This window comes from Danio aesculapii, chromosome 5 (genome assembly GCF_903798145.1).
Source record: "Danio aesculapii chromosome 5, fDanAes4.1, whole genome shotgun sequence".
Classification (NCBI taxonomy): domain Eukaryota; kingdom Metazoa; phylum Chordata; class Actinopteri; order Cypriniformes; family Danionidae; genus Danio; species Danio aesculapii.
In genome coordinates, this window is record NC_079439.1 from 30,645,050 (window position 1) to 30,667,928 (window position 22,879).

Here is a 22,879-nt window from a genome sequence, read left to right on the forward strand (position 1 = left end):
ATCAAGTAAATTTAGAAAAACATCATTTTTAAGTGGTCTCTTAATTTTTTTCCATGGCTAAATATGAATATATGTATGTATGTGTTTGTGTTTGTGTGTGTGTATGTGTATGTATATGTGCATGCGTACGTACATGCGTGTCTGTGTGTGCTCTCGCAGTGGGCTTGTCTGACAGGAGTGCTGACTCATTAGGCACTAACAGTAGCAGAAGCTCTAGTAGTGATGCTCACTGGGAAACAGACGGCTGGTTCTCAGAACATGGCTTAATGCCAACATCAGCCAATGAGCCTAGCGGACAGTCAATCTAGAGTGTCCAGAGACTTGTCTGACCCGCTAGCTAAAGAAATGCAGCAAACATAACTTTAAACACTATATAACACATCAAATAACTAATCAACCGATGTAGCTGCCTTACATTAATACAAACTGTTACAGCAACACTTGCAAAATCTTTCATTAATGAGCCATTTTAATGAATGGATATTAAAATATTATTTTAAGCATAAGAAATATATTAATTAATTAAGTAAGTAAGAGCTACAAATTTGTTAAATTTTTATTTTTATATTTTATTTTTTCTATTACTTAATTACTTTATTTTCAGGTTTACTTTAAAAATAAAATCTATGCAGTTTCAGCTAGGGTCCCCTGTTAATGTTATATAAAGTTATGCATATTGTTATAGAATCATTAAAGTAATTTCTGAATCCACTCTAAATTTTACTTGAATGTTTTTATGTTGTTTTATATGTTGCTCTCTGTATAAGTTTTCCTGAGTCACCATTTAAGTTATGAGCTGCTTTTGTCAGTGAGACATAGTTTGGCTGTCTGGCATCATGCAAAAGCAGTGTGCTTGGACAGAGGAGGAGAAAAAAGAGATTTTAACAGAGTAAATGAACTCACGGTGAATGAGAGCTGGAGTTGGAGGAGCTGCATGAAAGAGCACCAGGGTTTGGCCTTATAAAACTGCATATGCCAAAAACAAAAACCATGAGAGGAGAAAGAAACTGTTTTTGTGGGGGTGGAGTCAGTGGCAGGGTGGGACAACAGTTGTCAATCACTCTGATTCCAACTCCGCCCAACTCAAAGGGAAGTACATGTCAACAACAGCATGACTTAAAAATAGAATGAATATAAAGCAGGTGAGAAGGCACCACAGTACATTATCTGACAAAAGTCTTGTTGTTGATACCAGTTGTAAGTTGTATTGGAACCCACATGGACCCAAAGATTCTCTAGAAATCAGTCAAGTTCGGTGAAGAAAAAATCATGGTTTGGGGTTACATTTAGTATGGGGGCGTGCGAGAGATCTGCAGAGTGGATGGCAACATCAACAGCCTGATGTACTGTATCAAGACATTGTGCTGCTCATTACATTACAAACCACAGGAGAGGACAAATTCTTCAGCAGGAGTGCACTCCTTCTTATACTTCAACCTCCAAAGTTTCTGAAAGCAAAGAAGGTCAATGTGCTCTAGGATTTACCAGCCCAGTCACCAGACATAAACATTATTGAGCATATCTGGGGTTAGATGAAGGAGGAGACATTGAAGATAAATCTAAATAATCTTAATGAACTCTGGGAGTCCTGCAAGAACGCTTTCTTTGCCATTCCAGATGACTTTATTAATAAGTTATTTGAGTCATTGCAGAGATGTATGAATGCAGTACTCCATGCTTATGGGAGTCATACACAATATTAATTATTTTTCCACTGCACCATGACTTTATATTCTTTACTGGACATTATTTATGTTAAGTGAAAATACTTTTGTCTAAGCAAATTCAGACCTTACTGTCCTAATAAAATTATTAAAAAATCAAGACATGATCATATTTTATTTTAGTAAAATAAGCGTAATCTAGAGGCCTTTGAATTTCTTATAAGCAACTTCTGATACCAACTAGAAGTCCAGTTATTATTTGTTGTTCCCAAAACTTGGATAGGCGACAAGACTTTTGTCAGGTAGTGTATTAGGAAAGACATTTTAATTCCAGGAACATTAAATATTCTACCAAATAATATAATTGACATTTTAACTCTTGGAAAGAATACGTCTTTCATAAAAAAAAAAAAAAACTAGGAAATTATACATAAAAGTCACATTTAGGGCTATATAATAGTCATCACAGATATTGGAAAACACACATTACACCAATAGTCAGAATAGTGGCTGATAAAATATGTTGAAAATTTTCTAATTTGTAATATATATTGCATTTTAATAGCATGCCATATTTAATAACATATTTTTCCATCCAAATATAGTCAGAATTATAGTATGCAAGTATATAAAGTATATATTCAAGCATACAAACTTGAATAAAATCTGATTCAATCTAATAAATTGTAGACTGCTGCCCAGGCTCAGTAAAAAAAAATATGTACCTCTACCAGCATTATACAACTCACCAAAAATTTACATTGAACAACATTAAAAGCAGTAAGCAACAAAACCTGTCATGCTTTCTCATGTAAAAAACAAGTTAGAATTGAATATCTGTTTCAAAAAAATACATTTATCACATTTTTTTAACATGATTAGAGAGGGGTGCAGCTTTAGCTTAAGCCTTGTTTATACTCGACGCGTCCGCTAGTTTGCTTGAGTGTGCGCTGCGAATGTGACGTCATCACTGGGTTTGTGGAGATTCGCTTTGGGTGCACGCGACATGATTTTGGCTAGCAGAGCGCATGATTTTTTTTTAGACTTGAGCGAACAGTTTGTGCGTCGCCGCGTTTGATTTGAGTTAAATATGAAACGCTTTGAAGAGATTTTGTCTGAAACAGTACGACTGTACAGACAACTTTATGATCCGTGATCATAGAGATAACCAGATAAACAATAATTCCTGGTTAGAAATTGCAACAGCCGTGGGAAAGGAGGAAAGTTATTGTTAAAAAGTTTGGAAAAACCTGAGGGATAAGTTTGTTAAAGCCAAAAGTGGCCATGGCAAAAGTGGAGACCCAGCTACATAATTACAGAAATGTTTTTTCCACCATTCATAGGTTTAACACTGATGTTTATGTTACAATTTTGAATTTAAAACAATTTAATAGTTACAAAGCTATAATGAAGTAACAAATTATAAAAAAAAAATCTTGAATGGTTATAAAAAATGTTTATAAACATTAAAATAATTTATAAAATTTATAAAAATAATTAGTTTAAAAAATCTTGATATGATGTGACGTAGTTACGGAAACTTTCTACTTCTTTGTTTCTTCGTCTGATTTTACGGTCAGTTTCTTTTGACTGCCCCCATCATTTTAAAGAATGTCTCAACAGCAAACATAAAGTATAAAGGCCACGTCCATTTCGTGAGGTGCGCGCACAGTCAGCGGAGGTCCAGGCGAAAGTAGGAATCAGGCTTTAGGAGGAACCAGGAATTAGGTTTCGCACACATGGTTTAGAGTAAGGGTAAGTATAGGAACTGTGTTATTTTTGAAACACTATAAAGCCATTTAAAGGGATAGTTCATCCTAAAATTAAAATAATTTAATCATTTACTCATTTCGCACTTATTTTGAAGAAAACTGAAAACCTGTAATCATTGACTTCCCCAGTATTTGTTTGTGCTACTACGGAAGCTAATGGTTACACGTGTTCAGCTTTATTCAAAATATTGTTGTTAGTTTTCAATAAAAGTAAGAAACATATAAAGTTTTGGAGTAAATAGTGAGTAAAGTTTAATTTTTGGGGTGAACTTTCCCTTTAATATACCACTACATATAAAAAGTACTGCTACATGTGCATGAAATACCATAAAACACTGCCACAGTCACGTATATATCTGTTTCTTGGAATATCTAACATGTTTTATAGTGGCATTCACAGGACATTTCTTTTTGAATGTGATGTGAAATGTGCAAGAAGCCAAGTAGCATTATTCTGCCAAAATGTCACCACAGGCACACATTTTTCCTGAGCCTGGGATGTTGATGTGTCAGATGGACTCAGCAAGAGAAAATAAAAATACTTAGATTTCCACAAAGCCTAGGTGTATCAAGTATAAACTTCATTTCAGAGAAAAGACAACCAACTATGGGTGAGAACAGGGAACACATAGTCCTACAAAGACGAAACAAAAAGTGACAATGGGAAATCAACAAAACCAATACCCAGAAATGGGCTCACAGGGACAAACAGAAATATGGTTCTTGGGATGCATAAAAAAGCAATGAGAGAACATGATGGGGTGATGAACAGGGAGGGTTAGTTAAAGAGGAGGGCAGTTCCCCGACTTCAGGTTTAATGCCCTGTGACTTACGCTGTGATGGAAATGTTAGCTGCCGACATGGGGCTGACCTCCTTTACCTCCTTGGCTTTCTGTAGAGCCAGTTTCTTACTGATGGCCTCCTCCTGCTCCTCCTCATCCTGAGAAAGAGGAAAAAGTGAACGACAGTCGAATATAAATTTGCATCTCATGCCAAGAACTGCTAGCCTTAACAAATCAAGTGATGTCCCAAGAGCTTTACAGCCTCTATACTGTTGGTACCGTCTTCATGTGAGGCTGTAAATCCAACAGCGGGACGAAAGCTTCATTACCTTGAGTTATTGAACAGGGCGAACATCAGTCAGATCAAAAGAGCCCTAACAGACAGTCTTATGAAACTAATAAAAGCTGTCAGATAGGATCATATAGTGAGTAGATACAACATGTGAGACTCATAGGGTGTGTGTGGTGCTATGGATTGCTAATATCAGTGGTAGAAGACAAATACCTACTTACTTACTTATTTTATTTATATAGCACAATATAACAACAGTCGGTGACTGTTGTGCCTGCAGGATTTTATTCCAAGGTACAAACATATCTACCACCCTGCCCCATCAACCCTTATTCTAATTCATTTTTCAATCTCAAGAAACAATAATGCCTGCTGTCAAAGGTTACATTATTTAAGGACATTCATTACGACGCTGATAAGATCAATCTTATATTTCCTTTTTAATATTAAGCTATTTTCTTTGAAATCTAAATGTATATTTTCCTGCCAGGGTTGCTTAAACACTCCCTCACCTGAACGTGCCGTAAGTGAGAAGGAGAAAATGAAAGCACATCAGCATCAATGAAAAATCAGATCCTTAACATAAAAGCTTTAAATTTATGACATTAAAAACTGCAAATATATGACAGAGGTTTGTGATAGGCCTACAACAATTACAGTGAAGCATTAATTAAATCCTTATTTTCCACGGAGTGAAACAAATCATCCATCCACACAGTTGAGTAGTGGACTAGCTCAAACAAAAATATATTTCGTATATTTTTCTTAAAAAATATATTTTTGAAACGAATTTCATTTGATATAATTTGTCTCTTAATTTTAATGTATTTTTGTTGGTCAGTTATCTACTAGATAACAAAGTAGATTGAATAACATTTCAGGTGAAGTGCTTCAAAACACGTCTACTATCTGCTTCAGCGCCAAAACACGAACTGGTTTGTTAAGTAAAATAATAATCTAGCCTAAACAAAATTAAAGTTGCCTTTTGGCAAATGTCTCTATTAAGTTTAGCGGTTTTAAAGAGCGTTAATCATTTTGAACATACCTTGTTTTAAACAATAGTTATCTGAATTGTATTTTTTAGTGTGTTAAAAAACCACCGGCAAAACTAAAGCCAATAGATTTCTTTACCCATCTCCCACCATGCAACTACATACAGAGTTTAAAGCACACAAACGCACACCTTTATTTATTCTCATTCTTTCATGCTTTGTCAACATATCGAAGTGTAAACTATTTAATAATTAATTTAAATTATGTAAATAAATAAATTAGTTAATTAAAAAGTGGCTTTAATTCGTGCCCTCTCATGGTAGGTACGCAAACTGAGTACAGCCATATGGCTGCATGTGCCACTGGTGCTGTACACAAATTGTATAAACAGTGTCAGATAAGATCAAGGAATAAAACAACATACAATATATAAAACATGAAATGTATAAAAGAAAAAAATCAAGCTCAAATGGCTCGATTTAAAAGCTTTCTAATTTTCCCTTGAACCTTAGATTCTGTGGAGATTGTTAAAGAGGAAGACTATTCCACAATTTAGGGTCCACACTTCCAAAAGATTGGTCTCCTTTTTTTTTTACTTTGATCTGGGAACCTTTAACAATTTCTGACTTGATGACCCTAAACATCTAGTAGATATGTTAACAGTCACAAGTTCAGATAAATAAGACGGTGCCAGACATTTAAATGCGAAGAGTACAATTTTAAACTATTCTAAAACATGCCGGCAGAGAGACTAAGACGGGGGTAATGTGCTTAAATTTATGAGTGGCAGTAAGAAGTCTAGCAGCTGCATTTTGAACCACTTGTAGGCAATTTATATAGGATTGACCAATACCCATATAAAGTGAGCTGCAGTAGTCCAGACAAATTTAAATGCATGTATTACTCTCTTGAACTCAGCAGGGGTTAACATATGTATTATGTTCATAATGCATAAATATTGGCCACACATGTACATGTTTTAAATATGCCCAACTAACCTTGGTGAGTTCTTGAGCATTGGCGAGGTTATCAACAGCAATGGCCAAAAAGACATTGAGGAGGGTGTCTGGTTAAATGTGCTTTAAGGAATCTGGTTGAAAGTGGCCATCTAATAAAGTAGTCAAACAGGTTGGCAGTTTTGTTATGATATGTTTAACACATATGCTATGTTTCAATATTTTGGTGTCAGATGTTTTTAAAGAAATCAGCGATTTTATTCAACAAGGATTAATTAATTTGACATTTATAATATCACAAAATATTTATACTTTCATTTTGACCTTTCTACATTCAGAAATTGACCAAAAAAGTTAGGAACACAATTATTTACGAGACTGAAAATTCAGCTGTGCCATCATAGAACTGACTTATTTATTAAAATATATTAACATAGAAAAAGTAAATATAGATTTTTTTAAAGTTATTTTAAAAAGTAATGCTGTACCACTTTACACTATTACAGTTTTTCCCTTATTGACTGACTTTCCCAAAATAGAATGAACAAAATAAATCCTTATCTCCACAAACTATAATTATTAAATAACAAATGCTTCATTCTGTTATATGCTATTCCGAAAATACAGTCTATAGCTCCTGTTTATCAGTAAATGGAGGAGGGAAAGTCAGCAGAAACAATATCTCTACATATACTGTCATTCATTCATTCATTGATTTTCCTTCAGCTTACTCCCTTTATTTATCAGAGGTCACCACAGCGGAATAAGCTGCCAACTTATCCAGCATACAGGTATGTTTTAAGCAGCGGATGCCCTTCCAGCCACAATCCAGTACTAGAAAATACCCACTCACACACATATACTACAGCCAATTTAGCTTATTCAATTCACCTATAGCAGGTGTGTTTGGACTGTGGGGGAAACCGGAGCACCCGGAGGGAACCCACACAAACATGGGGAGAACATGCAAACTCCAAACAAAAATGCCAACTGAACCAGCCGGGACATAAACCAGCAACCGTCTTGCTGTGAGGCGACAGTGCTCACCACTGAGCCACTGTGCTGCCCTACATGTACTGAATAACTCCATAAAAAGTAAGTTATTATTTATTATTTACTAATCTTATTAATGACGCTCTGTTTCTTGTTTGGATGACAAAGGCTGATCTGCCTTTTAACATAATGTTTGACATGAGGGTGCCAAATGACACACAACATATATTATGCACTTTGCCATAGAGTATAAACTTTATAAGCTTATTTTGCCATTAATCAATACAGTCTAAATGATCTGCCCCTCTATACTTTCCAATTTTTGGTTAAATACAGTACATGCATCATCTGGATACACCTTAATTTTTAAATTTAAAGTAAGCACTCTATTTGGACAATTTATACTTTTATTTTTACAAAAACAGCATGCAATAATGCATAGGCTACACAAAATGGCACAAACTAATGGTTACAGTCTTGACTTCTAACTTTGTAAGGTGATTAAACAGAATTTGATAGATTATAGTCATATGTCATGTAAAGGATACAGTTTCCAAACAGTGTGAGCACGATGAAGTACACGGAGCAGAACATTCCCCGGTGCACTCCGCCCTGCGATTCAATCCCATGATACATCACAGCGTTCCAGTCCTCTCCAGTCAAAATCTTCAATACAACACAAAACATATTAGGGAAATACTACAAACATCCTATAAAGGCATTCAGATAGACATCACCAGATGGCCAATACCTGAAACACTGTCAGGATAGCAGCTGGGAATGTGTCAAAGTTGGTTGTCGGGGTCTCGTCTTCAAAATTAAACCTAGAAGATAGAGATGATGAGCTGTGAATCATTTTTTCTTGGATGAGTCTCTCGTGTGCTTATGAGCCAGCTTTGCTCTAATTTCCAAGTCATTTTGTTTGCTCACAAAAACTGTACTGATATGTTCCAATAATAATGTTTCACTTCATCTGCATATAAAAGCTGAGCCGAATCCACTTCTATGCATCTCTGGAACAAATAACAAAAACACAATAAATATGCTGTCTTATTTTGCCAATCTCCTCCATGTACACTCTCAAGGGCTCTGCAGAAGCCTCATTACCACAAGAAATGAAGAAACTCTACCATTAAGAGAATCTCACTACCAAGGGCTTATGTTATCGTAGAAAATAAAAGAGATTCCTTTCTTTGCTCAAGCACAGTTCCTTATCTTATTGCAAAATACAGTACACTAGCAATACAGAGCGAACTTTGATTACCATAAACAAGTGAATGAACGTAGTGAACTACAGAAATGTCATGATTTTGTGCATATTAATATATTTCTGATATATCATTTATAACATACAGAAAACATAAACAAAAACATACTTTTTTATTGTCAAAACTTGCAAAAAATTATGATGATTTCACTAAACTTTCAGACACTCTCATGTTTGACTAGAATTCACAGTAGGGATAAAAACTGCATACATTTAATAAACTTTTAATATGCATTTGATTTATCACTTTTATCACCATGATCAAACCTTTTGGCTTTTTGATGTGCTAGAAAACACAATGTACAGTGTGAAATCTCTTTGGTTTAAAGTTCACATACCTGTACATGGCTATTATTCGTCAATAGACACATACAACCAGCGCAACACTGAACAGGATAAATGAAAAAAAAAAAAAAATAGGTGACAATGTAACAAAAGTATAAGAACTATATGAAAAGTGGCTTGTTTGTGTAAACTATCAGTACTACAATTTGCAATTTACTACTTTTTTTTAAGAATCTGCAACATATGCTGTTACTCAGGGTGAAAGTGAAATAAAAGAAGAGTTCCAACATGAGATGTTTGCTCTCTTGCTCTCTTTTTCTTCTTCTCACGCTCTCTTTTATATGTATACGTATATGTATACAGTTCTCAGAAAAATTGAGTACACCCCAGATTGAAAATGAATATTTTTATCCATTTTGCAGTGAATATGTATTTTGGTGCATTTAAACAAAACAGATTTATTAAACAGATATATTTATTAAAATAATATTTTAGTCACCGAACATATTTACAAATTGAAAGATATTACAATTAAATTCAAGTAAAATGTTGCAAAAAAAATACAACCTATAAAACTTCAACAAATCTTTTCCTTTTTTTTTGCTTCTCTTGATTTTTCCTCTTTTTGAAATTTGTATTTAAGATTTTTCTAAACCATATAAATTTGGGTGTACTAGTTTTTAGACTGTTATCGTGAGTTATTTTGTTAGATGAGCTCCAGATCTGGCTTCAGTACTGACTAATATAATGTATATGCACAAATATGATATTGTATATCCTCCTATTAAAAATATAAATTTGAAAGATAGATTTTTCAGGGGTGTATTATATATGCTGAGCACTGCATGTATATATGTATATGTATAGAGAGATAGAGAGAGATCCTTTGTATCCATTGTACTTTACACAGGGCTGTTGACATTCATGCATTCAAATTAGATTATTAATATCCTCTCATGCCCATCCTGAATTTCTTGAGTAAAAAATTGGACAGAGGACAAAGCATACAGACAAACAAGATAGGGTCTGTGCAACGCCATCACAATAGTTTATTATTAACACATGGTTTTATTACATACATTTTCCAACTAACTTTAAACCATGCTGTTTAGCACCACAATAATGAATTTAGTTCTCTTTCATATCTACAATTTTTAGAACAGACAGACACACAAAATTATTCAAAACATACAGTGCTCAGCATAAATGAGAACACCCCATTTTATCAATTTCTCAGTGAATATAGGTAATATACAGCTGAAGTCAGAATTATTTGCCCCCCTTTGAATAGTTTTTTCTTTTTTTAATTATTTTCCAAATGATGTTTAACAGAGCAAGGAAATTTTCACAGTATGTCTGATAATGTTTTTTCTTCTGGAGAAAGTCTGATTTGTTTATTTCAGCATGAATAAAATCAGTTTTTAATTTTTTTAAAACCATTTAAGGTCAAAATTATTAGCCTCTTTAAGCTATATATTTTTCCGATAGTCTACAGAACAAACCGTTGTTATACAATAACTTGCCTAATTACCCTAACCTGCCTAATTAACCTAGTTAAGCCTTTAAATGTCACTTTAAGCTGTACAGAAGTGTCTTGAAAAATATCTAGTCAAATATTATTTACTGTCATCATGGCAAAGATAAAATAAATCAGTTATTACAAATGAGCTATTAAAACAGTCATGTTAAGAAATGTGTTAAAAAAAACCTTATCTCCATTAAAGAGAAATTGGAGAAAAAAAATAAACAGGGGGTTAATAATTCAGGGGGGCTAATAATTCTGACTTCAACTGTATATTGTTGCATTTTAACAAGACAGATACATTTATTAAATAAAATATTATTTTAGTCACCGAACACCTTTAGAAATAGAATGATAATACATTTACATTTAAGCGAAATATTGCAAAAACATTTACAAACTACAAGATTTAAATAAAACCTAATACAGTTTTCTCTAACATATACTTTTGGGTGTACTGATTTTTTTACTGTTTTATTTATTTATTTATTTTGCAAGTTATTTTGTTAGATTAGCTCCAGATTTGGCTTCAGTACTGACTAAACTAATGTACATGCACCAGTGTTGGAAAGAGTATTGAAAAATCATACTGAAGTACAGTAAAAGTACCATTACTTGCCTAAAAATGTAGTGCAAGTAAAGTAAAAGTATCTGTTGTAAATATTACTCAAAGTAGGAGTAAAAAGTAGTCCTTTTAAAAGTATTCAAGAGTTGTGAGAAGTGATTATTAAGCTGTGAAAGGCTGATGCATTTATATGTAATTTGTGGATGTGTCTAAACGTAACATTCTGTAGTGCATTTAGTTATTGCCCGGCAAGCACACATCCTCATAAGAAGTTAATATTACAGTAGGTTCGATTTAGGTTGTGATGTCAGGTAACCAAAATTTTATGTCTGTCAACATCTAAGGACAATGTTATTTTGATGTCCAATAGCAACATTAAACAACGTTGATATTTTGTTGATTTTAGGTTGTGTTAGAAAGTGATCAAAATCAAATGTCGAGCCAACATCTTAAACCAAAGTCATATTGATGTCAAATACTGACATTTATTTGTCAGATATGGCAACCAAAATCCAACACCTGATAGATGTCATAGTGGTAACGTCCACACAACATCAAGCTGTAACATCATTAGATGTTGATATTTGGCTGATTTTAGGTTGGATATTGGACATTGACATTGACCTGACGTTGGGTTCTGAAGTCGACCCGATTTTCATTTCCAAACAAAATGCAACGTCCCCACGCTGTTGGGGTACAACTTCAATCTGGCATCATGTTGACGTCTTGTGCCTGCTGGGTGTTTGAGGCCCTTTTGGTCTTCATACAGTAAACATCCATAATTTTTTCATCAGTGAAATGCATCTAAATAGTCTCTGGGTCAATGTATGTAAAGATTTTGGACATGTTCTTGGACACTTTTGATGCTTCCAAACAGTTTGCTGCTATTATAAATCGCCCATGTCTTGCGGTAGTCCAATATGATGCAATTCCCTCTACTTCTAAGTGCGATTCGATTGGACAGGAATCACATGACTGAATTTTCTAATCCCCATAGACAAGAAAGTAGTGTAATAAAGTAGTCTAATAAAGTAGTGACTGCAGGTTGAAGGAAACTAGTGGAGTATATGTACCAATACTGCACTAAAAATGTACTCAAGTGAAGGAAAACATACATATTTTTAAAACTACTTAGCAAATTACAATTTCTGAGAAAAACTCCTCCGTGCAGAGGGGTTTACTCTTATACACTGAGCACTGTATATACACACATATGGATGCACACATGGACACGTGTCCACATATGTGCATGCATATGTGTTAATACCATATACAGTGCTCAGTGTATAAGAGTAAACCCCTCACAAATCTATCTTTTAAATTAGCATTTTTAAATGATGCACTAGCATACACACATGCACACACATTATCGCTTCAATTTTTTTATCTGGTCTCATTGTTTTTAGTGTTTACTCTCAGGTTTGCTTGCCAACCTGAAGTTTGACACCGTCTCTCACATCCAACCCACAAAATGACTTCAAGGATCAGACAGTCAGTTTATCATGTCCATCTTTAATCCTCAATATTAATGTGCCATGGAGCTAAAATCGAGAATTAGAGTGGCACACAAGCAATTTCTCATTTGACTAAGCAAAGATCTGGAAGGACTTCACCACCATCAGGAGGGAATTGTCTCTCCGGCAGCTATTCTCACATTGTTATGTTTCAATAACATTTTCTCATTTCGCATTGACTATTTGTTTATCTGGCACTCTTCTCATTACAGTAGCTCACATGACAGCATATTTGTGCATCTAAGCTGATATTTACCTCATGGGAAGCGTGTATAGAGGCAATTCCTCTGTTGCAGCGTACGATTAATAATTCATGGAACTGAAAACGAATGCTTGCGCCGTCTGGATCTGCTCACTCATGTTTGTTAACATGTGGCTGAGGGGTAAATGAAACGGCAGGGCTTGGAAGACTCACGGCTGCTTATGCAAGAGGAACGTAAACGATTAGGAGTTTTGTTTTGTTTTGTTTCAGCGTCAAGAGATGATTTATGCATTTTCAGAGAAAAGTACTGTACATCACACAAGTGCACTGAAAAGAAAAGAGTGTTCATAAGCAGTTCACAACTGGAGGGTTGCGACTCAAAACTGTTCTGTTTGCAGAGAGTAACACAATAAATGCAACTAACCATATAATTGTGCATGGTTAGGCTATCAAATTCAATAGGCTAATTTAAGCAGGACAAATGTCTCCCATATCTTTTTTGACAGTATACAGGCAGGCATTTAACTAAAGTTGAAGCCGATCTTTAAATACTAGTTAAATACATATTATCTTATAGCCATAGTTTGTGCTGACCACAACTTTTTAGTGCAGACATATATTGTCTGCTGAAAGCAAATCTACTGATTTAGAAAAACTTTGACAACAAGCCCCTGTTATCTGAACACTAATCACTCACTGTCCTTCAATCTAATTCCTGATTTATCAAGGGTCGCCACAGAGAAATGAACCGCCAATTACTCTGGCATATGTTTTATGTGGCGGATGCCCTTTCAGCTGCAACTCAGTTCTGGAAAACACCCACACACTCTCTCATTCACACACTCGCTCATACATTAAAGCCAAGTCTTGTTCTTCCAATTCACCTATACCGAATGTTTTTGGACTGTGAGGAAACCTGGAGTATGTCAAGGAAACCCAAGTGAAATGGGGAGAACAAACTCGAACCTGCAACCCTCTTGCTGTCAGCCCATCTGAACAGTAATCATTAAATATTGTTTATGATGGGGATGTGCCGATACCACTTTCCTAAACAATGTAATACTGAGACTTTCATTTTTGGCATCTATTAAATTTTGTTCATGATAAATAGAATTCTGATACAATAAATGTATTTAGATTTAATTTTCAGCTTTTAAACTTTTTACTGATAGAGAAAGCAAAAAAACAAGAAACATATTTGGTTTTGCACCAAATGAGAGAGATGCACAATGTGTATTTGTATGACACATTTCGCATAGAGTATGCATTAAGCTTCACGTTTGTTTTCAAATTTTGTTCAGTCTTCATGTTTCTTATAACTATTGTTCATAGTAAATATGGTACTATATCTTCTTTTTGTTAGTCTTACTATAGAATTTAGTTGTGCTACAAATACCAATCAGTTCTATCCATTATAAAACATACAGTTAAACAAAAATAATTTAAAGAACATGGAATAAATACAGTGAGCCTGGTACTTACTGTCCCCCAAAGAGCTGCATCCCCAGCAGAGCAAACACCACAATGAAGAGGAACAGCAGGAACAGGAGACTGATGATGGACTTCATTGAGTTAAGCAGAGACACTACCAGATTCCTCAATGAATTCCAATACCTGCCAGGGCATCCCACAATAATTTAGTTTAGAAAGTGAAATACTTTGATTCTGATATGGTACACAATTAACACTGTTAAAACATTTACACTATGAATTGAACTACTTGTTATGCCTCAGGAATATTAAACGTTTTTCATTTCATCCATCATAATTTGATGATACAGAGGCAGTAAATCCACTTATATCAAACCTTTTCTGTCATTTTAATCCGGTTTCATTAATTTACATCCTGTTTAAATGCCTTAAATGTCCCCGTCATACAGGTGGGACATATTCAGTACATAGTAAATAATAAAAAATATTGCAAACCTTAAGTTATCTTGACAAATTATATAGGATATTGTACATAAGTGCAAACCCAAAAAGTACAGTGACTGTTAATGGACCTAAACTTCAATTCAAACTTAAATTTCAAACAGCCAGTTATTCTGTATCAAGTATTCAACAGTGTCAGTGTATGATCCCTGTTGAACAATAGATGAACAGGCCATTTCAAAATATTTATAATATTCTCTTACTTGGTAACCTTGAATATTCTTAGCAAACGAAGAGCTCGCAACACACTAATGCCAAAAGAAGCTCCTGGCTTAACTGCAGCCCAGATCACCTCGAAAATGCTCCCCACAATCACCTGAGCAAATAGAAATACACTTTTATTTATACTTGGACACAAAGCACATTTAAATAATTTACATGTGAAGTACACTGTAAAAAAAAAAAAAGCTGTGTTCCACATAACTCCTTCATGTTGTTCCATTACAAATCGATTAAATTAACTTAATTGATTTTAAATATTTAAGTGGATTGAACATAAAACCACCCCACCTCAAGAATTGTGTTGATTCAGCTCATTTTAAATAAGTAATTTTAACAAGGAGCCAAAAAACGTTTTTGAGTGTAACAAAGTCTAAATAAGTTACCCTAAACCAGTTTATTAGTCTCTCTGGGATTGTTTAGGGACATTTTCATTTTATATGCGCAGCCTAAAATGACAGATTTTGTGATTTCTTTTCTCAAAACTTATGACATCACCTGTTTTAATACAAAAACAAAAATACACTAAAAAGTAAAAGTACCTACATGCAAAGTAAAATACTTGCAAAGGTATTTTTTTATTTCAACAACTATTTTACTGTTTATTGTTCTTAGAAGTATGCCATTCGAGGGTTTACCCCTAAAGTGTAAACACTGAGCCTTATTGGCATCATTGATTGCTCTGCTCAAATCTGCCAACTCTCAACTTCATTTCTAAACAACATTTCAAAACTATTTGTCACTTCTGAGTTTGACCAGCTGTAAAGTTTGGGGCTTGGCTACAGTAACAGGCAGACTGAGACAGAGAGTGTTTCAATTCAGAGTTGGATTTGATTACATACTGTACATGGAGGCCAAAATTCAAAGCTTAGTTAACATACACACAGACAGACAACATGATAAAAATTTGATTAACTCTGGCGTTGTTTTAACAAAATGGAGATGTTTTAATAAATGTTTAATTAATAATATTGGGTTTCAATCAAGACACTAAATTTCTGGAGATTCTTCTCAGTGTAACAAACACTTTTCTGTCAACCCCCATAAAGTAGTATAATACCGTAAGGATAAGAATCATTTTTAAGAATCCTTACACTTGTCTTGTAAGTCAAATACTCAAGCATTAACTTTTGTATCTGATGGCACGTTACTCACCCCAAAGTCAAAGCAGTTAAATGAAGAGTGAAAGTAAGTCCTGGGCCCGAGGCCATACATCTTTAGACTCATCTCTATTAGGAACAGACCAAGGAACACAAACTCCGCCAAATCTATACACACACACACACAAACACAAATTATCAATGAAATCTGTCAGTCACATAACCAGTCACAAAGATGTAATTAACCTACTGTACTGACTTTTTACATTTTTATGCTTAAACAGATTTCAAGTAAATGTACCAGTCAATAGAGCCAAAGTATAAGCATCATCCAGGCTCATTAAAATGGTCAAAAGTGGTGTGGACCCACAGGTAAAAAATTGGGCAGGTGCTCTAGCCAAGAGAGTTTGCATTTAAACCTTAAAAGAGGTGAATTATATACCTCCATCACACTGTGCCCTCGAGCAAGACTATTAAATCTCTAGAAGGAGCTATTAGTGCCATAACTCTACCGCATGCTGCCTTGGAAAAAAAGCATCTGCTAAATGCCAATTAATGATTAGTAGCAGTTGGCATGCATGCAGATGTGTATGTAGAAGGTGGGGCAAAGCTTATTTGTAATTTTCGTCAGCACTCTAGCACAGAGGAATTTTTACTATGTGGATTAGAAACTAGTTGAAGTATGAATTGTAATTATGTATTGTGGACAAGTAATAAAGTAAAAACAGTAACAGGAAAACTGTTTGTTAAAGAACCAAAGCTGCATTGATTTGTTAAAAAACACTGTAAAACTGTAATTAATATTCAAATAAGACTATTGCATTTTAAAGGTGCTGTTTACTGTTTTAATATCATTTAAAAATGTAGGTAACACTTTATTTTGATGGCCCATTTGAGTATTAGCAGACTGTCTGCTTAATATCTGTTGATACTGCTCCTCCAACGGACATTTAACTGACTGTAAGAAACTTTGCAAGTACATGACAACTTCCACTAACCCTAACCCCATCCCCAACCGAACAGTAATCTAATGAGAATTAGTTGGCATGTAGATGCAATGTAACAAAGGGACCATCAAAATAAAGTGTGACCAAAATTTATTTTGTTTGCATAATGGTAAAGCAGCCATAATGGTTTCAGCAGCCATTGTTTCAGGATTCAGTGTCAGATAATCCTTCAGAAATCATTTTAATATATTGGTTTGAAACTCAAAAACATTTCTTATTATTATATTATTATTTTGAAAGTTGTGCCGCACAATATTTTTCATATATACTTTTTGGTACGAGGTTTTCTATATTTAATTGAATGTTTTTATGTTCAAAAGTACACCTATTCACTGTATACTGTACATCAGTGCACATTTTCATTAATAAATCACTGTAACATGTATTTAAATAAATCATCATATATTAATTTAATTATGTTTTTAACTGAAAGGATCATTCTTTTAGCTCAAAAAAAAGCCCAATCACATCAACAGTGTTAAAATTATACAAAACTAAATTAGGTTAAAACTACAAATGTAAAAAGGCATGCTTAGATTTGAGATAAGTATTGGTAACATTTTATTTTGATGGTCCATTTGAGTATTAGTAGATTGTCTGCTTAATATCTGTTGATAGTGCTCCTTCAACAGACATTTAACTGGCTATAAGAAACTTTGCAACATGTCAACTTACACTAACCCCAACCTAACAGTCTACTTATAATCTAATAAGCATTAGTTGGCATGTAGATGCAAAAAATTCAACAAACAGACCATCAAAATAAAGTCTGACCTAAAAATTTATAATAAAATACAAGCAGTTTTTCAAAGCACTTGTTTTGCTTTGATTTTTGTTTTTAAATGGCTTCCAATGTATCCAAGACATGTTCAGATAAAGTTCATATAAACCTGTGATCATCTAGAGAGAGCTGTAGTGGTGTTATAAAGATTCAGTTTACTTACACAGTGCATATGTGAGCCACTCGGGTTGGTCATAGTGGACTATGGCCACACACAGTGTGTTCAGTCCCACTATACACAGAACAGTCCAGTAGAAGCTCTGAGCCTTCACCATGCGGCGAATGAAAAAGCGAAACCTTTTCTCTTTTCTGCGAAAGTACGACAAACTCTCAATCTTGCTGCTCTTCACACTCGTGCGGGTGAATGGAGAGCCTTGGGGAGCTGCAGAGAGAGAGAGTGAGAGACTGTTTCTGATGTTCACAACAGCTCTCAAATGATGGAGAGAAGAAGAGACAAGGCTCGATGCTACACTTTTTAAAATAATGCTTAATGCACAACTCAAAGTTTTACTTGCATTGACAATATTTTCACTAGTTCTGTTACAAAAAAAAAATGAACAGATTTCTTTGTAGTTTTTGACTCATGTGATCTTATAATCTATATGAATAAAATAAAATAAAATAAAAATAAAAAGTTACATTCACAACTCTTGATTCCATTTTCATGAGCCAGTAATGAAACAAATTTAAATAAACAAAATAAAAAGGTACAACTAAAATATACAACATTTTAAGTCTTTTTTTCAAACTTTCTTTAGGCAGATAAACATTAAACACACACAAACAACTGCTGGTAGTTAAAATGTGGTCACTTTAAAGCATAGGTCTCAAACTCAACTCCTGGGGGGTCACAGCTATGCACAGTTTTGCACCACACACAGCTGATCCAAATAATCGAGGTGTTCAAATAAATCATGATCATCTTGATTAGTTGGACCAGCTGTAATTGATTAGGGTTGGAGCAATACTGTGCAGAGCTGCGAGGAATGGAGTTTGAGACCTATGCTTTAAAGCACGGGTGTCAAATCCAGTTCCTGGAGGGCCACAGCTCTGCACAATTTAGTTCCAACCCTAATTAAACACACTTACCTGTAGGTTTCAAACAAGCCTGAGGGACTTAATTAGTTTGATCAGGTGTGTTTAATTAGGATTAAAACTAAACTGTGCAGAGCTGCGGCCCTCCAGGAACTTGATTTGACACCTGTGCTTCAAAGCATAATGCTTGAATCTGCTTATTTGTAATATTTTCTGCACTGATTCCCTTAAGAAAAATTCCAGCATAGGTTTTAAGTTGAACCTTGAGCTTACCGACTGAAGAGATGTCAGTGAAGTGATCTTCTCCTTCCTCTGCATTGATGAGATCGTTTTTGCTCTTCTTAGCCCGCTTCAATACTGACAATTTTGAAAAGCAAGCACATAAAAAGTAGGTTTTCTTTAAGTAGAAAACAAATATATACTATATAGTTATGGGTTATATATGGCTTGCAATAATATATATATTTCTATATATATTATTAGTTGTGGGATGCATTTTTTGGGTGGCTACTTTCGTGCTGCAGTTACCAAAATGTTTCTTTCTTGTGAATGCAAAATGAAAACTGATGGTTTCTTAATGGACATTGATGCTAGGATACATACCTGGCAACCCAAAGTCTGCTCCAAGTGAGCGAGTAAAACCACCTTATGGCACGTCACATATAAAATGAGCAGAATGTCAGTTACATCTCTGTCTGATAAAGGTACTTGTAAGTGCTGTTCGGTGTGCTGAAAGTCAGTACTTCAACAAGTATACTGTATCTACAAGTACATGTACCACAAAATATCAGAGAAGACACAGTAAATCTTCCCCTGTTTGGGAATCTAATAATTCACTCTCTCAAAAATTGGGAAGTTTTCAGTCATTTTGGGGAGGTTTTGAGTTATCATTGGGTTGGAATATTTACTTGGACCTGGCAACCCTTTATATGGGTTAAGATTAGCTTTAGGAGAGTGCCTTGTTACTACCCAGTTTATGTGATGACTTTATTTAGTGCATTTGTACATGTGGAGCCTTTATTTGATCTTTTATTTATATGAAATTAATAAAAGACTCAAAATATTCTGCACTTCTAATTAATAAATGTAATTTTTCAAGAGTTACCTGGGTTGTTGCACTTCCTCTTGTACCAGGCAACATCATCCTTGTCCTCTGCATTTTTATCTTCTTCAGCAAGCATTACTTCCTCTGAAAAAAAAACAAAGCATTTTACTACTCACACATGTTTGCAATTTAAGTCATGTTTATTTTTATGACAATGAACAGGTTTTGCTCTCTTGTGTTTGGTTATTACAGTAAGTGGTACAGCTATTCTAAGTGGTTGTTAAAGTGCATTGTTATGTGATTGTCAGTGTGTTTATAGGTGGTTGCACAGAAAATAGCAACCACTACAAGGCAAACAATAGCCTAAGGTGATGCACTGCAATCTAATCACTACAGAGCAGTGGAATCTATAATGGCGGTAGCGAGATACCTGAAGATGTCAAAGCACCTGTTAGCAGTTAATTCCATAATGATTTACTGTTAAAACTTCAAAGCTGTGCCACCATGGAGGACTTTGGTAAATCACCTCTCTAAGCCAATTGAATCCCCACGGAAGAGCCCTAGTGGACTTCTGGGAAACAAAAGAAAGGATGAAGCACGCTGTGATAGAGCTAATTAACCCCTGAGCTGATAGAGGATCAAAAGTTTTACAAGAAACTGTGCCACCTGAAGAGAAACTACAGTGTTAGATAATTGATGGCAGGAAGAACTATAAAAGAGCAACAACATTTACCAAGCTAAAACTCATTTCATTTTTGTTACGGCTGATTTATTGTTATGCAAAATGGCAAGGATGGCATTCATTTATTCTGCATGTGCATCTAAACAGAAAATCAAGGGTGTATTTCCGTTAATAAGGGTCATTATTTGTAAAATGATTACTGGAAGTGTGCCACAGAAAATGATTACATTACATCCTCATGAAATTTAATTTACGTGAGGAAGAGCATCACATTTACAGCCAAACAGTCATTAATTTGCACTGAACTAAAGTCAAATCCAAAACAAAGCCTAAACATCATGTTAAACTATCTGGATTCAGTCAGATTTACTAATGGAAAGTGGGAAATTTCACTGTGAAAATCAGTTATTTGTGTTATTAAACCATATACAATAAGTATGTCCTGCACATGATTGTGTTGATACATTTCAAAAATAATATATTTTTAAAAGAAATTCAGGTTAGAGAACATATATTGACTATTAACTGTGACTATGGTAATACATATTACTAGTATCTCAACTGTTTATTATTACTTTATTAATTTATCAGTTGTATTTAGATTGATATTATTGACATTATTTAGCCCATGTTGCTATTACTATAATTTCTGTTATTATTTTTAAGCCCATGAATGGTTGTTTTAAATGGGTGGTCCACTACAATATCATATTTTAAACTTTAGTTGATGTGTAATGTAGCTGTGTGAACATAAACAACATCTCTGAATATAATAGACTCAAAGTTCAATGCAAAGGGAAGCAATTTAATTTTAATTATGTTCCAGAGAATTATAAAAATATATAGCTCTAGCATTTGACAAAGGACAGCTTATAGAATCTCTCCCAGTTCAGTGCTGGATTTAGTTAAAAACTCCTCAAAGAAGGAGCAGCTCCAACCATAATAGACGAAGCTGTGGATTGTGAGTTACAACCTATATGTGTTTTTATTTGTTAATTGATCTATTACGTGCACAGTTTCTAGCGTTAACAGTATGTTGTAGCGAGGATGTAAACAAAGATGTAAACAATCGGAAATGCTGTTTGGCACTGTTAACAATTTAGCTACAAATTCATATTTATCCGTCTAACCCCTGTAAACACCCACAATCTTCAGCAGCGCTGCAGTGTCTTTACATGAGGCCGATTTCTGCTATACTGTACATCTCAAATAACAAACTTGCAGAAGATATGTGAATGTTTCATATTACTTATACATGCTCATGACGAATATATGTGAATAACACTTGTCAGATTTTATTTTAGAGAGCAGGCGTGAGGTTCAACTGTGTCCTTTGTGTCATTTTTTGTCTGATTCAGGCACAAACTGATACAGCTAACAGCTACTCTGACTGACAGTGTTTACACAGCGGAAAAGCGCGTGCTTGTGGTGGCATTATGTGTTTCCTGGTGACGTAGAGCCGATCTGTGAATCACAGCACATTATAAAAGCTGACCAATCACAGCCTCTTGAGCCTTTTGTCTTTTGGAGGAGCTAGGAAATATGACAGTCATTTTCATCTTAGCTGAGGAGCTGTATATAATGAAAAAGTAAGAAAAAGTAAGAAAACTGAAAAAATAATGTGATTTTCTACAAATGAAGCATGAGCACACATTGCTTTGCATCTTATAAATAGAACCAAGCCTTAAAAATTCTCTCTGGACCATTCCCTTTAAGCAGTTCACTGCATATCATACAGTGTATGACTGTGTACAGTATGTGACAAATAAAAAGAAAAAATTGTTTATTAGTAATTTCTAATTCTGCATAGCCATGTTCTAGATCCCATAACCCTACACTATATATAATGTAAATATAACTGTAATAATATTACACAATAATAATGTTTTTTCTATACCTAAAATAAATGTAACTTTGGTGAGCATAGGGGAATTTTTCCCAAAACCTTTAATATCATGCAAATCACCAAATCTATTTTCTCTTCATTTCACCAAGCAACATATACTGAATGTCTACTTTCCATTGACATTCATGAACACACCATCAAGCTACTCACAGGAAAAAAGTTCTAAAAATATTTGTGGTATTAATTATACATGTATAAGCAAAATGTGTGAGATGGGTCAAATCTATGCTTTGAAATGACCATTTCTGAACCAGCCACACATCAGTTTAAATCTACAGCCACAGAAATCAGTGTCTGAGTCCTATTACATGGGCTGATGGAAGAGCTGTGATGGTCAGACCGAGTGTATGGAGCAGCTGGTGGAG

At 34.5% G+C, this 22,879-nt stretch overlaps 1 protein-coding gene across 1 annotated transcript in view; it reads right to left on the bottom strand.

Annotated features, from left to right (window-relative positions):
- The window catches only part of cacna1ba (calcium channel, voltage-dependent, N type, alpha 1B subunit, a), a 206,702-nt gene that overhangs the window by 61,524 nt on the left and 122,299 nt on the right, over nt 1-22,879 (bottom strand). Inside the window, exons 9-20 of the mRNA XM_056457880.1 lie at nt 19,987-20,070; nt 19,485-19,526; nt 19,155-19,238; nt 18,010-18,228; nt 16,114-16,226; nt 14,943-15,055; nt 14,290-14,421; nt 8,204-8,276; nt 8,001-8,118; nt 6,502-6,569; nt 4,270-4,376; nt 904-966 (exon numbers count right to left, since the gene is read on the bottom strand). Of these exons, the coding sequence (XP_056313855.1) occupies nt 904-966; nt 4,270-4,376; nt 6,502-6,569; nt 8,001-8,118; nt 8,204-8,276; nt 14,290-14,421; nt 14,943-15,055; nt 16,114-16,226; nt 18,010-18,228; nt 19,155-19,238; nt 19,485-19,526; nt 19,987-20,070 (1,216 nt within the window). The remainder of the gene's footprint in view (nt 1-903; nt 967-4,269; nt 4,377-6,501; nt 6,570-8,000; nt 8,119-8,203; nt 8,277-14,289; nt 14,422-14,942; nt 15,056-16,113; nt 16,227-18,009; nt 18,229-19,154; nt 19,239-19,484; nt 19,527-19,986; nt 20,071-22,879) is intronic.